Here is a 15,789-nt window from a genome sequence, read left to right on the forward strand (position 1 = left end):
CCGAAGCCCGTCACACAGCCCGCCCCACTGCTCTGCCTCAAGAGGCCGCACCTCACGCCGTCGCTGCCGCTTAGCCGTGCGATTGGCTAACAAGACTGACATGCTTTCCCGCCCCCTCCCCCGCCGCCGCACCGAGAGGCGGGCGGGACCCCGCGGAAGTTGTCAGTCAAACTCCTCCCTCCCCACCCCTCGCGAGGCCCCTCCCCGGGCCGCGCGCCCTAGCGCGCGCACACGCGCACACACTCCCGGCTCGCCTGTACCAACCACCTTCTCAAGTTGTAGCGGTCGCTCGCCGGGGGTTCTCCGTGGGCGGCCGACGGGCGCGTGGGGGAGGGGGTTCGGGCCGCCCAGCGCGGCAAGGAGGAGTGTGTGCACGCAGAGGGCCAGGGCTACGGGGCAGCGCCCCGGGCGATGAGGGGCCGGCGCTGACCGGGAAGAGCGGGCACAGCGGCAGTGGCTCCGAGGGGACCCGCGATGGCAGCGCCCCGGGAGGAGGCTCCAGGCAGGGCGGGCTACGCCGGCAGCAGCCGCTGAGGTGCTGGCCGACCGGCTGGCTGGCGAGCGGGGCAGAAGCGACGAGAGGCGCGCTTGGCGCCGGCAACCCCGTGCCCTCGCCTCAGTTGTCTAAACTTCGGGCTCTCTTCCACCCGCCCTGCGCGCCCGGAGTCAACAACTTCTTCACCCCCCTCCGCCCCCGCCCTTCCCTCCGTCAGCCCCGGGAGCTCGCCGCGCGCCGGGGACCAGGAACCTCCGGCGCTGAGATGTGGCCGTGAGGCGTTGGCGGGCGGCGAGGAGAAGCTCGGCGGCGTCCCGGGGCCGGAGGGCCGTGGGGCCGGGGCGCAGGGGCGCGAGCACCCCGCGCCTCTCCCCCGCCTCCTCCTGCCGTCTCCGCCGCTGCCCGTGCCTTGCAAGCAGCAGCCGGAGCTGCCAAGCGCCAGGGCCGCGGAGATGTCGTCGTCGTCGCCGCCGGCGGGGGCTGCCAGCGCCGCCATCTCGGCCTCGGAGAAAGTGGACGGCTTCACCCGGAAATCGGTCCGCAAGGCGCAGAGGCAGAAGCGCTCCCAGGGCTCGTCGCAGTTTCGCAGCCAGGGCAGCCAGGCAGAGCTGCACCCACTGCCCCAGCTCAAAGGTAACCTCCGATGGCGCAGCCCTGGGAGCGAGCGCAGGGACTGGCAACACTTGCCTCTGCGCAAGCAGAGCCATTTCCTTCTGGGCTTCTCTCAGCTGGGACTCGTAGTGTGTGAGCCGAGTTCCTCACGTTGCCTTGGCGTCCCCTCACCCCCTCCTCCTTATTCAAACAGGTTTTCTGTGAAGTCTTGACTCTTCTAATTCTCACCTGAACTCTTTCCATCCTAGGGGAGGCCAACACCCCTCCCCACCTGCGCGCTTGCTTAACCTGCACTTCCTATTTTGCGTCCCGCAAGGTAGAGAGCCCTTCACTCTTCTTCCAGGTTTGCCCTTTCCCGGTCTTGCTTTAACAACCGCACGAACCTTCCCCGACCTTCACTTTCCCGAGTGTCAGCTCCTCTGTTCGGCCACTTTTAGCTAGTCCTTTACTTTTACAGTTATAAAGCCGTGTGCACCCACCCTCTTCTCAACTCCACTTCCCATTGATTGCCCCTAAGAGTCATCAGACCAGGAATCCGAATGCAAACATCGGCTAAGAGTTAGCTGGCCTTTGAATGTATTTATAAAGAAAAAGCCTAAAAATTTGACCAGTGTAATATCTTATTCACTGGATCGTTAGGTTTAAATGGTATCCTGTAGCTCAAAGAACAGAAATATTTAAAATATTCTGTTGTCTGAGATGATACACATGGTCTATTTGGAAATATAAAGAAGTAGGTAGTGTTGCTTTGCAATTGAATGGGAGCTTAGTTTGCCAGGCAGTGATTCCAGGGACTTTGTAGGTTTGTACAGGAATTCAAATTGGTATCCGTGCCTAATGCCTTGCAGGAGAACTTGGCACTCTTTTTGGCTCACTTTTCCCACTAGAATTAGAGGATTTTCGATATTATTTCCTGGTGTTCTAGTTTATTCTTTGTGTATTACTCAGTATGTTTAATTAATGTCCTTGCATTTTATGAGATAGAAATGATGGAACAAGATGATAATGCTCCTACATTTTTAAATAAAATTTGCAACCTGACGGAGATCCATATCATCAGATGTTCAGATTTTTCAATTCATTTGAAAAAGCTGCAGCATCTCCTTCAAGGCCAGTCTGGTTCTCATTTGTCTTTGGGCCTGTGAATCCAGCCTTAGTTTAAAAGAGTCTAAAGAAAACCCAGATCAAATCACAGTTGACCTACAACAGCTCCAGAACCCTGTTGAGACCCTACCTTGCCCTGACTCTTGGAGTGCTTCTAAATCATGACATCTCACCGTTAGAATCAAACTGGCTTTTGAAAAGAGGTTTTGAGATATGATTAGTCTGTGTTATCGAATTTATCATTTGATTGCTCTTTAGCATACAAAAATTGTTAAAATTACATAGCAAAATGGTAGACTGTAATGATTGGCATTGCCAAGACTTTAATTCTTGAATGATGTCATAGCTATAAAAGAATATCGTCTTTGCTATTCATAGATTTTAAATTTTACACTTATTTAAAATATCATAGTTTTTTTACACTACTGATTTTTTTTCCCCATTAAATTGTCAAACTATGTAGTTTGAAGGTTTCATGCTAGGGTTATTTCATAGTTATTTAATTTGCTTTTTAGTAAGATATTCTAGTTTCTTAGTGTTGTACTTCTTAATAGTATACTTTAATAAAAATAATTGAATATTAAACATTTGGTTGTTTTCAGGCCAGGAGATGCAGCTTTGATACGTTCTGCTTTTTTTAAATTTTGTTTTATTTTATTTTATTTTTTTGAGACGGAGTTTCACTCTTGTTGCCTGGGCTGGAGTGCAATGGCACCATCTCGACTCTCTGCAACCTGCGCCTCCCGGGTTCAAACAATTCTCCTGCCTTAGCTTCCCAACTAATCTCAACTAGCTGGGATTACAGGCATGCGCCACCACGGCCCGCTATTTTGTATTCTTAGTAGAGATGGGGTTTTACCATGTTGGTCAGGCTGGTCTCCAACTCCTGACCTCAGGTGATCGAGCCACCTCGGCCTTCCAAAGTGTTGGGATTACAGGCGTGAGCCACCGCGCCTGGCCACATTTTGCTTTTAAAAACCTGGCAAAAATATGGATAGAGTCAGTAATCATCTAAGTTATATGAGGTAGGGTTCAACAGGTTGAAGGTGCCATATACTATTTGGTCACTAGTAAAGAAAAAAGTAAATTGGAACTTTACTTTAATTGTAGATATTTGCATGAAAATACAGTATTCATCATAAGGAAAATTATGTATTCAGGATAAATTTATGCAAATTTGATTGAGGAAATAAGACCCTTACTTGGATTACAAACTAATAGGAACAACTGCTTTTACTCCAGATGCCAAAATGCTTGAAAGTGATTAAAAAAAAAAAAAAAAAGACATTCAGTTGCTTCAACTGGAACTTTGGCAGTGTACTTGATACCACAGTGTTGTGTTTTTTCTGCGAGTGGTAGTTTTTTCCATTTGTGGCCTTCACAAAAACAGTGGAAAGCCCTTTAGTATGTGTATGAAAGAGAATTTTCTTCCTCCTCTGAAATACCATCTTACTGTGGAGTGATTCAGATATCCATGGACTCCAAGATCTTTTAAGTGTTTATACCAGCCTGCTTGTGTTATACTTTGACCGCGTGCATCTGAACTGGAAAGGTGCCAACTAGTTTTCCTCAAAGCATAGTAAGGATTAACAAAATAATCCAACCTTTTCACCTGTAAGAAGTATTTGTGCAAAATCATTTAGTAAGGGGGTTGTAGGATTTTAATGGCAAAAAGGTTCAGAATAAATTGTTCTATAATTGAAAGTATTTAATAAACAAGCCTTGTTAAAAGGCTTTTCAGTCTGTTTAACCTATTTTGTTTAAGATTCTGGAAGGACTGGTTTGGTAAAGTAGTTGATGCCTTACATTTATATTGATGCCTTACATTCATATAACATTTTAGCATTTTAAAATTATTTTACCTTAAAAATTTTCTTAAATTATAGAACAGTATTGTTTATACCAAGTGAAACAATCCAAAGATGTGTAACCCTCAATAACTGTGTATCTCCTGCTTTTTCACACCTAGTAAGGGTAATACTGTTATTTGATAATCCGTGGCTCAATGTATTTTTACAAACATCCTATTCATTGGGTCATCCCTGAACTTTTTGCAAGATCAGTAGTCCCGTTTTATTGATGAGAAAGGTGAGGCCTAAAAAGAAGTTTTCTGGCCTGTGATTACTTATCTGGATGATGTTGCAACTGACACTGGGACCTAGGTTAAACGATTTCAGTATTTGTGCTGTTAACTGTTTTACGTAAATTTGAAGCAGTGTGATAGAGTTGGGTCTTTGGGGTTAGTCCTGGGTCAAAGGTAAATTTTTAATCTTTCTAAGTCTTTTTCGTTATCTGTAAAACGGGGATAATACCTTCAATCTCCCCAGGCCTGTGGGGATTAAGGGAAATAATTTAAGTACCTAAAAATAGGCAAAGAATGTTAGTTCCCATTCTCTTAAATATTTGAAAATCCAGATTAAAAATATCTTTAAATGAAGGATTATTAATAGGATTACTTACTTAAATGGTAAACTTTCCTAGTGTATTTAAAGTGTGATTTTATTTATAATCAGTTTTCAGATATGATTTATGTGAAGTGCAGCTGTAACATCTTTCAGCATGAGTGTAGAAATGGAAATAGGATTAAGTCAGACTCTTTAAAATATTAAAAGTTGTGGTAAGATTTTTTTACCAAGTGAAGAAATCAGACTAACCAGTAGAATTGTATAGATGGGCAGTCCTCATAGGAGACAGCCAGGAAATAAATAGCAAGATCAAGCTGAAACTGGCTTTGAGATTGAATCCCCGTCAGAAGAGGTAAAACTTTCCCGAGTAGCACTCAGATTCTTTGTTGGTTCTTTCTTAGCAACTGGGTCCCACTGGAGGTATTGAGGCCAGTAATAGTGGTGTTGATTGCAGTGCTTTCTTACCTTTAGGGGGTAAAATGTGTGTGTTTTCTAGAGTAGGTGATCTAAGGTAATTGTGGAACAAGAACACTGACATTATCTTAAGTTCTATAGCTAAACCTTTTTGTGGAGAGAAAATAGTACTACTCACTCAACTTTTAAGGTTTATAGATCTTCTCAAAGTTACTATCATTCCATCTAAACACAATTGGGATGCCATTAGAGGACAGTTCAAATTCATCTGAAGATGTTAAGAAAATTGTTTACAAAGGGAAATAACATTTTAGTCATTTTAGGACTATTTTCTGAGATATCTCTTCTGGAAGATTTATTTTTAAAAAACAGAATATTTTTAGGATATACTTAAGAGAAATTGCAGATAAAGTGTTCACTGCTAGTCGTCACATAAAGGAAAAACTTTTCTATTTAAACCTATTTTAACATCTTTAGAATTCCTGTTTAGGATCATCTCTTCCTTCCCTCCATTTTATTATCTTATCTAATTGTTAATTGTGGATTATTTTATGAAGTGTCTAACTGAATAAAGTGCTAATCCAATAAAATGTATTTGGTAAAATAATGTAACCAGTGTAGTATGTTACTGTCATGTAAACAGTAGATTTAAGTTGTCTTCCTGCATGAGTGGTGACTCATTCCTTTCAGCTTCAGTTTAGCCATCTTCACCTGCAAGAATAACATTTTTCTCTTGATAAAATTACAAAGATGAATTAGTCTTTAAGGAGTTATTGCTGCTTTTGATTTCAAAGACAGGTTTACTAACAAAAATAACACATTTAGATTTTTGTGCTTCATTTTTAAAAGTTAGCTTTTTGTAAAAAGCTGGGGATAAAGACTAGTTTGTTTTTATGTGTTTAGCACCATGGTTCCCATACTGGCTATACCTGGAGAGGTTTTTTTTTTATTTTATTTTTTAATTTTTCTTTCAGACTGAGTTCTCTCGCTCTGTCCCCAGGCTGGAGTGCAGTGGCACGATCTCTCAGCTCACTGCTACTTCTGCCTCCCAGGTTCAAGCGATTCTCTTGCATGCACCACCATGCCCAGCTACTTTTTGTATTTTTAGTAGAGATGGGGGTTTCGCTATGGCTGATCAGGCTGGTTTCAAACTCCTGACGCCAGGTGTTCTGCCTGCCTTGGCCTCCCAAAGTGCTGGGATTACAGGCGTGAACCACTGCACCTGGCCTATACCTGGAGAGTTTAAAACAGAACAAAACAAAAAATCAATACCTGGGCACATCCCCAAGAGACTGTAGATTAATTGGCCTAAGGTAAAATCCACTTACAGGATTTTTAAAAGTTCCCAGGGTGATTCTGATGTGCAGCCAGGATTGAGAATCACCGAGTTGGCATTGTCTGTCTATTGATTTAATTCATTAATTGAGACTTTGTCCTTTTCTCTCTGATACTCATGGTTCATTACCCAGCCTATTAACATTTCCTGCCCTGGCTTCACCTCCTGCTATTTACATTTCACTCTCTTAACTTTGCTGCCCCCTATGGCTTATTAAGTACTTTCCTGAAGGGGAGATAGTGTCATTAGATTCTGGAGTTTTAGGTATGATGGGATGATTCTATTGGTTTGTTGTCATTACTGTAATTAAAGCCCAACTATTATTTGATGTAAGGTGGTCAATTTTCTTTTCTCTGTGATTTTTGGAGCTGGCAAGTAAAAGAACATATACAGGTTTGCTTAATTTTAATCCCATCGTTCAGGATAATAAGTAATGATTTCAACCACTTTGGGATATCAAACTAGTTTCCTCTGTATGCTCACAACACTGTTCTGTTTCTTGAAGATCTAGGCCTGATACTACCGTTGTATGTGTTAAATACAAGATATTGAACAAAGGAACTATTCTTGAACTTTACTGCATTTTGGTCATGCCTTATTTTTATTTCACATCAAGAAATGTTTTTCTCCAGAGTGTTTTCGTGTCTATCTTCTAACTTAATCTTGACCACAGCTTTTTATCGAAGGTAGGGCAGTGAGAACTCAGGGCTGCTTATATTCCATATTCCTATTTTGTCTTTGTCTTTTCTGATAACCAGTTTGCATGATACTTGTGTTAGTTGATTTGTTGTTTGGGTGGGTGTTCAGTTGTTGTGTTGTGATGCTCTCTCTCCAGAACGAGATGGTGAATTTTTCCATGAAAGCGGAAGTCATTATCTGTTTTTACAAATCCTGTTAAGGTACCAAATACAGTATTTTGTGCACAATGTGGTCATAGAGACAGAATCACTGTTTTGATGAAGAAATTATCTGTTGGTTTTCTTCTAGTCACTCCTTCTCCTTTGTTGATTTTGCTCCTTTTAGTGATGTTTGGTGCTGTCTACCAGAGATTGATTCTCTTCTGTTTTGTTTTTTGGTTTTCTGTATTTTCTTGAAACAGGGTCTTGCTCTATCACCCAGGCTGGAGTATAGTGGCACAATTATAACTCACTGCAGCCTCAAACTTTTGGGCTCAAGCAATTCTCCCAAGTAGCTAGGACTACAGGTGTGTGCTGCCACACCCAGCTGTTTTTTATTTTTATTCTTGTACAGACAGGTTCTCGCTATGTTGCCCTGACTGGTCTTGAACTCCTGGCTTCATGTGATCCTTTGTCTTTGGCTTCCCAAAAGCTGGGATTACAGGTGTGAATCACTGCCTCACCCAGTTTTTTGGTTTTAATATATTTATGCCTAAAACTGGTTCAGGGTTATTTAAAACAGGGGTATCCAAGGGAGAGAATACAGTCACTGGTTCTTAGTTTCTGTTTTTGGTTGTGCCAGTAAAGCCCCTTCCTTATCCCTCTTTTCTGCTTACCACTAGAGACAGAAACTAAAAACTATGGCTTCAGGATGCTAAAAGCCTAAAACAAAATGAAACAAAACAACAACAACAAAATAAGGTGGGTTGGACAAGTTTGATTTAAAGTAAATGAATTCTGGGTCCTTAATATCTTGGCAGTAAATAGTAAATGTAGGTTTAAAACAAAAGGTTATTTGTATTTTGCCAATGAACAGTATGAGTGACATATAACATTATTGAGTGATTTGTTGCTATGAAAGTTACTGTATAAAATGTGTGAGGAAAAGTAATACTGGGTTGACTCCTAGAGGTGGACTTGTGTATATAAAATAGCTGAAACAATTTGTTTGCAGTAATTTCTAAGTTTGAGATGCAATCTTTTTTTTATAAGTATGTCCTTGAAGGGAGGTAAAAGGAACAGATTTGAAATATATAATTACTTTTAGTGTATTATTATGTAACAAGGAATCTAAATGCTTTGCTGAAAGAGTCGTACATGACAGACTGGGATTATGCAAAATAAACTCTACTTTTCTGAGCAGGATGTTGACTAATAAGCAGTTTCAGGACTCATTTTTATATCTGTCTTTTTGAACTGTTACCTGAAGGATTTTATTTATGTGGCCCTTTTAAGTGAGTAATGAAGAATTTTAGAAATCCCGTAATTTTGATTGGGTTTCCTGAAGAAACATACTAGGACTGTTTTTTTGTTTTTTTTTTTTTTTTTTTTATTTTTGGTGAGGGTAGTCTAACTTGGATACTGAAGACAAGGGATTTCTTGGAAACACACTCCTCCTACTGGAATGGTGATGCTAATTGCAGCTACTATAACCTTACTGTGCGTTATATCTAGTTGAGCTTTCCAGTGCTGAATGGGATCTCAGAAGTCATTCTGGTTTAGCCTCTGTTGGGAATTGATTTCACTCTTGTTATTCTAATAAATATCTTGCCATTTCATCAGAGAAGTTTTCTTTAAGGTAGGGAGGAAAGTATCAAATCTAAAATTGTGTATTTTTTCAGCAGAACGCAGATTTTAAAAAATTGTATATTTTGTCTAATTGGTTTTGCCTTCGTTTCACATTGTGTCAAGGATATTCCATAATTATGGCTATTACCGTAAATCAATGATTGTTTGAACTCATTGTTAATCCCCTGCCTCTAAATTGATAAAAGTGAAAAAGGTGAGACAGTTTTTGTTATAACTGCTGAATTTTGATTAGCAAAACTGAGTAGATTTTTAAAACAACTTTTCAGACAGGCTTTTCTAAAGAAAAATATCTATTGAAGTTAAAAGTAAAATAAGACATAACTTCTGTAGGAATATGTTTCTGATTTTACTAAAACAAATAACGACAACAACAACAAAGTTGCCCTACCATTTTTCTTTAAATTGGCCAGAGGCAAAAGATTTTGTTTGCTGTGAAATTAGACACACACTTTATTTTCAAAAATCTAGTACTGAAATCTTTTCCTTTCTTTGGTTTTCCATAGTGCATAAAATTTTGGTGAACCACTGCAGAGATTAAAGCTTAGTAAAGTGAATAAAATTATGAATGCTTTTTCTTTTCAAATTTAATGTCTTTAGGAGTTTATAGTTGGTGGCGAATACAGACTTGTAAGCAGGCAGTTTCAAGTAATGTGATAAGTGTCATGGTAAGAATAAGCTCTAAAATGTTAAGGGAGTAGGTGAAGGACTCAGTCCTGTTTTGGTATGGGAGGGGAGAGATCAGGGCAAGTTTCCTGGAGAAAGTGACAGGTAAACTGCCATCTAAAAGGCCAGAAGGTGTTAAGCCAAGATAGATGGGCTAAGAGGTCCACCCAAAAGACAATCTATGAAGACCCAGAGGTAATTCAGCATAGTATATTTTGGGAATTACTAGCGGTTTATATAGCTGTGATCTAGAATATAGGTTACATTCTATATCTCTATGTGATACATCACTAGAGAAGTGGAACAACATTTAGGGTCTAGTGCATAGTCTTGTTGCTATGTTGAAGAATGGATGTAGGCACTTTATTGCATTTATACCTTACAGTACCATGAAGAGTGTATTGGGAAATGAGAGTAGATAACACTAGTGAGGATACTGACACGGTAATCCAGACAAGAGATAAAGGTGCTTGTCCAAGTGGGGATGGGGTGGTATCACAGGCAAAATCTGGTGAGAGGGAACAATCAACGATGATACATTTCTAACTTGGGCAACTGGATGTATGATAGCAGTTTATTGAAAGGGAAAAAGGGAGACATTAGATTTGGCAGGAGAAGATAATGGTTATTTTTTGGACAGGTCGAAGTGTCCATGGGAAATTGAAGTGAAGCTGCCTAGTAGGAAGGTGGATTATTTGGATATGAAGCAATATGCTAGAGGTAATTTGAGAGTCTTTGGCTTATACGTGGCATTTGAAGCACTTGAAGTAGAAATGACTGCCTACTGAAAATGGATAGAATGAGAAGACGCCAAGGAATACCAACATTGAGATAATGGGTAAGGGGAAAAGGTACAACCAAGAGCCAAGACAGACAGCTGGAGTGGGGGCCACAGAAGACAGGAGAGGGTGGAGACGAGGCTGTCAGGGGAAGAGAGTCTTTACAAACTGGAGGATGGATGGGGAAAGTAGTAACAGTGGATAACTGTGGACAAGCCCAGTAAGAACTGAAAAGTTTCCATGGGTTTGTTAGTCTTTAGGCAACATTGGTGACGTGAGAGGTGTTTGGAGGACTGATAATGTGAAATGAGATTTGTGTAAGGTGGATAGTGAGTGGATCTTGTAAAAGCTGAATGAGTAAGTATGGACAACTCTTTCAGAAAGTTTGGCAGTTAAAAATTACTGTCTCTACTGGGTAAAGAATGCATTGTAGCAGAACAAGATTTTTAGGAGGACAAGTTACGAGATTAATAAGCCAGGTAAGACATTACGTTACTTGGGCTAGGGTAGTAACCCAAGATAGAGACAGAAAGATGCATTTGAGATATATCTTAGATAGGACCTTGTTAATGAATTGTTTGGGAGGAGATGGAAAGGCAGAGGTGTAGGAGTCCAGGATGACTCTCTCGGATGCTTTAGCTTGGACACCTGGGTAGATAGGAATGTGTTCCACCACTGAGAAAGGAGTACACTGGAGGGGGAACCAGGTATAGAGGGAAAATCCAGAGTTGTATTTTGGAAATTTTAAAATTGAGATGCCATTTAGAAACCCAGTTGTAAATATAAAATAGACCACTGCATATGTGAATCAAAGAGTGCCCATTTGGTAATTTCTATGACTTCTAAACAGTAGGTATATTCTTTATATTACCCTTTAATGGCCTGCCAAGACTTTCAGATTTGCTTTTAAGAAGGCAGTGATAGTTTGGGTTGCTGGCCACATAGTCTCCTGGCCAAATTGGGATTATCTATTCCCTACTCAATAGAACATCTTCTGTGTACACTGCATGAGAAGATGTCATTGTTATGTGCATGAAGAAGATCACAAAATCTTGCTGGGACAAGTTGCATGAATAAGGTTACTTAAAGTGCCTGCTTTTTGTCTTTAGACTATAAGTGCTTTGAGACCCAAGAGCCATATCTTCCTACACAGCATTTAGATAGTCAGTGCTGTTTTATATTTATTGAATGAAAGAATGAAGCAAAAGCTGTTAAATTGATTGAAAGAAAAACATCATTTTATATCATAAAATAATTTACAATTTTAGGATGATTTATAACTGAGTAATGTTTACCTGCAACACTAAACTGGCTAGCATTTTATAGATGAAAACACCAAAACCTAGGTAGGTTACATTCTTGTGCCGGTCATGTATGACTTGCTCTTCTCAGTTGGTTGCTGATTCCTCTATTAAATGGAAGATGTTTGTTACCTGGACTGAAGCAAAGTTTAGTACCTTATTTCCTTAGAGTGCAACTGATAAATATATATAATTGAGAACCTTATCAAGAGAAATATATATATATATTTTTTGAGACCGAGTCTCACTCTGTCGCCCAGGCTGGAGTGTAGTGGCACAATCTCTCCTCACTGCAACCTCCGCCTACTGGGTTCAAATGATTCTCCTGCCTCAGCCTCCCGAGTAGCTGGGATTACGGGCACCTGCCACCACACCTCCCTAATTTTTTTTGGTATTTTTAGTAGAGACAGGGTTTCACTATGTTGGCCAGCCTGGTCTTAAACTCCTGACCTCGTGATCCACCCACCCCGGCCTCCCAAAGTGCTGGGTTACGTGTGAGCCACGGCACCCAGCCAATACGTTTCTTTCTGATAACTTGAGATGAGATTTGCGTAAGGTGAGTAGAAATTGTAAAAGCTGAATGAGTAAGTCTTCAGACTATAGTCTTTAGTGTAACTAAAGACTAAGATTAAGTCTATAGACTATATTCTTTAGACCTTTAGGCCTTTAGACTACAGGTGCTGGGCAAGTAAGCCAGTATTGAATGTAGATTTTTCTAAGACCCTTTAAAGCAAGGGATTTTTGTTTCTTAAATTCTTCTGATATAAAAATGCTTCATTGATCTTCTTTGAGGTCTTCTTTTTAGCACTGTCCTTTCTCTCCTTTTTAGGTAACCTAAAGTTTTTCTCAAAAAAATATGAGAGCATTTGTTTTATGAATGAGTACTGAGAAATAAGATGAAGTGAATTGTTAATCATTCAGCACATTTGTGTCACAGTTAGATTTTGGAGTCACCACTCAAAGTTATAATGATCTGTAATTGATTTGAAGAAATTATTATAGATTATCAAGAACTGATTAGAATCTACTTATTTTTGCCTCTTTTGGAAATGTTCGGTATATTCTGGTCCCCTTTTACAGAAAGTTTTTGAAAACTTTTTAAAATACTCTTCCACATTAGCATAGTACTGTCTTTCTGATCATTTCTTCTCAATTTGAGAGAGGAAAAAAGTTAGGTAAAGATAACAGAGACTTGGAAATAAAAGTCAATTGGGTTAATCTACCACTTGACTGATTTTATTCTTCCACTAAAACTTCCAGACAAGCTGAAATTAAAGTTAGATATCATTTCCTCAAATAGTTTTCCACATGCATTTGTGCTTCCAGTGAATGAACCAACCTAATTTTGAATCCAGAGTGAACATAAAGTAGCAAATATAACAATGAAGTGCTTTTAAGATGCATTTATTTCCCACAGTCATATTGCCTTCATAAGTCTTTTTTTTTTTTTTTTTCTTTTTTTTCGAGACAGGGTCTTGCTCTGTCCCCCAGGCTGGAGTGCAGTGGTTTGATCTCTGCTCACTGCAACCTCCGCATCCTGGATTCAAGCAGTTCTTCTGCCTCAGCCTCCCGAGTAGCTGGGATTACATGCTCCTGCCACCACAACTGGCTAATTTTTGTATTTTAGTACATACAGGGTTTTGCCATGTTGGCCACACTGGTCTTGAACCCCTGACCTCAAGTGATCCGCCTGCCTTTGCCTCCTAAAGTGCAGGGATTACAGGTGTGAGCCACCGCACCCGACCCATAAGAAATTTTGATTATTCGTATAGGAAAGGTAAAAATAACTCAGCCTTCACCTAGCTGCCGTGTATCTAGTCATTGGTTTTGGTACTTCATCTGTTTTGATAATCTATTTTTAATTTGGATCACCTGGATACTCTCAGTATATTTTTAAGAACTAATTTGTTTAAGATCTAGAGAAGTAACTTCTCCTATAGAACAGGAATGACTATTTTAGGTTATAATACAATACTTGCTGTGAGTCATAAGCGAATCTCAGTTTTCATGGTTTTCTAAAATAAACTCATTTAAAGAATATGTAATGGGAAGTGTCATATTTTAAACTACCCCATTATGTATTATTTTTGTAAAAACTTATAGACTCACTGTTAAAACAACTCAAAGGAGAATCTTACAATGGTAGAAAGTAAAAATTCCCACCCAGAGGAAATCTCTCTTAAATTTTTGAGCATCTTCTCATATTTACCCATGAGTGGGATCATACTGTGTATATTGTTCGATAGCCTATTATTTTCTCTTAATAGAATATTACAAATAGCAAATTTCTGAATGAAAAATATTACAGTCAATTTAGAATTGTTTGTGAATAAAGTTTTTATTTCTGGAAATACTGAACCAACTCATTTGAAACCTTGGTTATAAGTTTCTTATGTTTAAAGGAAAGGAGATAATTTCTAAGAGCACTAGTATTTAATTTCACGGAGATTATGTGTGAATCTGTTGGAAAATCCAATTTAAAGAATGTGCTGTTTTAAAATATGTATATAATATTTTATGTAATTTTCAGGGTTCTTGGATTTCCCCACCACCACCATCCCAAGCCCATCTATGCTGATGGTAGAAGGAAGTGGGATGTCTGTAGAGCTTAGGTTCTGCTCTAGAGAATTGAACACCTTGTTTGTTTTTGTTTATTTGTTTGAGACAGGGTCTTGCTCTGTCACCCAAGCTAGAGTGCAGTGGTGCAATCTTCTCACTGCAACTTCTGCCTCCTGGGTTCAAGCAATTCTCCTACCTCAGCCTTCTGAGAAGCTGGGATTACAGGTGCGAGCCATCACGCCTGGCTGATTTTTGTATTTTTAGTAGAGACAGGGTTTCGCCATGGGGGCCAGTCTGGTCTCGAAATCCTGACCTCAAGTGATCTGCCCATGTTGACCCCGCAAAGTGCTGGGATTACAGGTGTGATCCACCATGCCCAGCCCAGTTAATTTTTTGAAATAAAAAATAGCAGTAGTTGCGGATATACTTACATTTGAATGGTAATTGATTAAAGCATGGAAATATTTATGTTCTTGAAAGTTTTAGTACTGTAGGGGTTTTCTTAAAATAATACATACATTTATATATTAGAACATTATCAAACTGGTAGTGCGTATGTGTTCAAATTTCCTAAAATGTGATGTCTACAATTTTTTTCCCACCATTTTCAATTTTAATGAAATCACAGAACCTTAATAAGTCATATTTAGTCACAGTGCTGTGAATCATTTGTTAATAAATATTTCCATTGTTACTTTATAATAGCCTGCTCTCTAAAGTTTCAAATAAAAGCTGATTTTAGATTTTTAGTTATTAATGTTCTAAGGGTATTGCCAAAAAAAGCTACATGTCCTATATTCTGTGCCAGTTTCTTAAATTAGAACCTTGGATTGCATCCTCAGCGTGTCACTGTAGTGGTATTGCTGGGTTGCTATGATACAGTGCTTGTTCTATAATTTGTAGCATGAATCCTATATGAGATCTTACTTTAGATTTCAAGTATGTTAGCAGCAGTAATTAGGGATGTTTTCCTCTAAGGAAAATTATAGCTATAAAATTATTATTTGTTACAAATGATACCTGCTACTTCAAATTATTTATCATTAAATATAGAGGATTAACAATGGACAACTTGAAATAACTTGGTAGTCACCTCAGAAGTTTATTTTATCACTGACTTAATGAAGATGGGCAAGAAAAGGAAGGCTTTATGATAATGAATATATTAAGATTTCAGTGTTCTTCTACTTGGTATTTGAAATCTTGAGAAAAATGAATAGAGATTAGATTTTCCGGGAAGATGCATTTGAAACAGTACAAGCAAAACTGCATTACAGGGGGAAAACTACAAATTATCTTACTGTATGGTATTAAAAAAATTCGGTGAGCTGTTCTTAAAACCAGTCCTCTGTGATCATCTTAATAAGTTATTATTACTACCTCTTTTTCATTTTATATGTTGGTTTTGGGATTTCATTTACATGTTCCTTGAAAATTTTTATTAATCTAATTTACTATTATAAGTTATAGGCAGCATAAAGACAAAACTAGTGGATTCTATGTATGTGTTGTATAGACTGGTGGTGAAATGAAGTTTATGTGATTATTGGTCAGTGGCATTGCTGCAGTTGATCTTTAAACTTTTACTGTCTCTCAGCGACGTTTTGGATATTTGATATGAAAGTATTTTAGAG

At 39.3% G+C, this 15,789-nt stretch overlaps 1 protein-coding gene across 3 annotated transcripts in view; it reads left to right on the plus strand.

The window, feature by feature from the left end:
- The first annotated feature begins 250 nt into the window (after positions 1–250).
- Positions 251–15,789, plus strand: part of PPP2R5A (protein phosphatase 2 regulatory subunit B'alpha) — a 74,533-nt gene continuing 58,994 nt past the window's right edge. The window contains exon 1 of one of the 3 annotated variants that reach the window (XM_023203803.2): positions 251–1,129. In XM_023203803.2, coding sequence (XP_023059571.1) covers positions 949–1,129 — 181 coding nt within the window. In that variant the 5' untranslated portion in view covers positions 251–948. The remainder of the gene's footprint in view (positions 1,130–15,789) is intronic. The other 2 variants (XM_023203804.1, XM_023203805.2) reach the window with 2 other exon arrangements.

Source organism: Piliocolobus tephrosceles, chromosome 1 (genome assembly GCF_002776525.5).
Source record: "Piliocolobus tephrosceles isolate RC106 chromosome 1, ASM277652v3, whole genome shotgun sequence".
Taxonomy (NCBI): Eukaryota; Metazoa; Chordata; class Mammalia; order Primates; family Cercopithecidae; genus Piliocolobus; species Piliocolobus tephrosceles.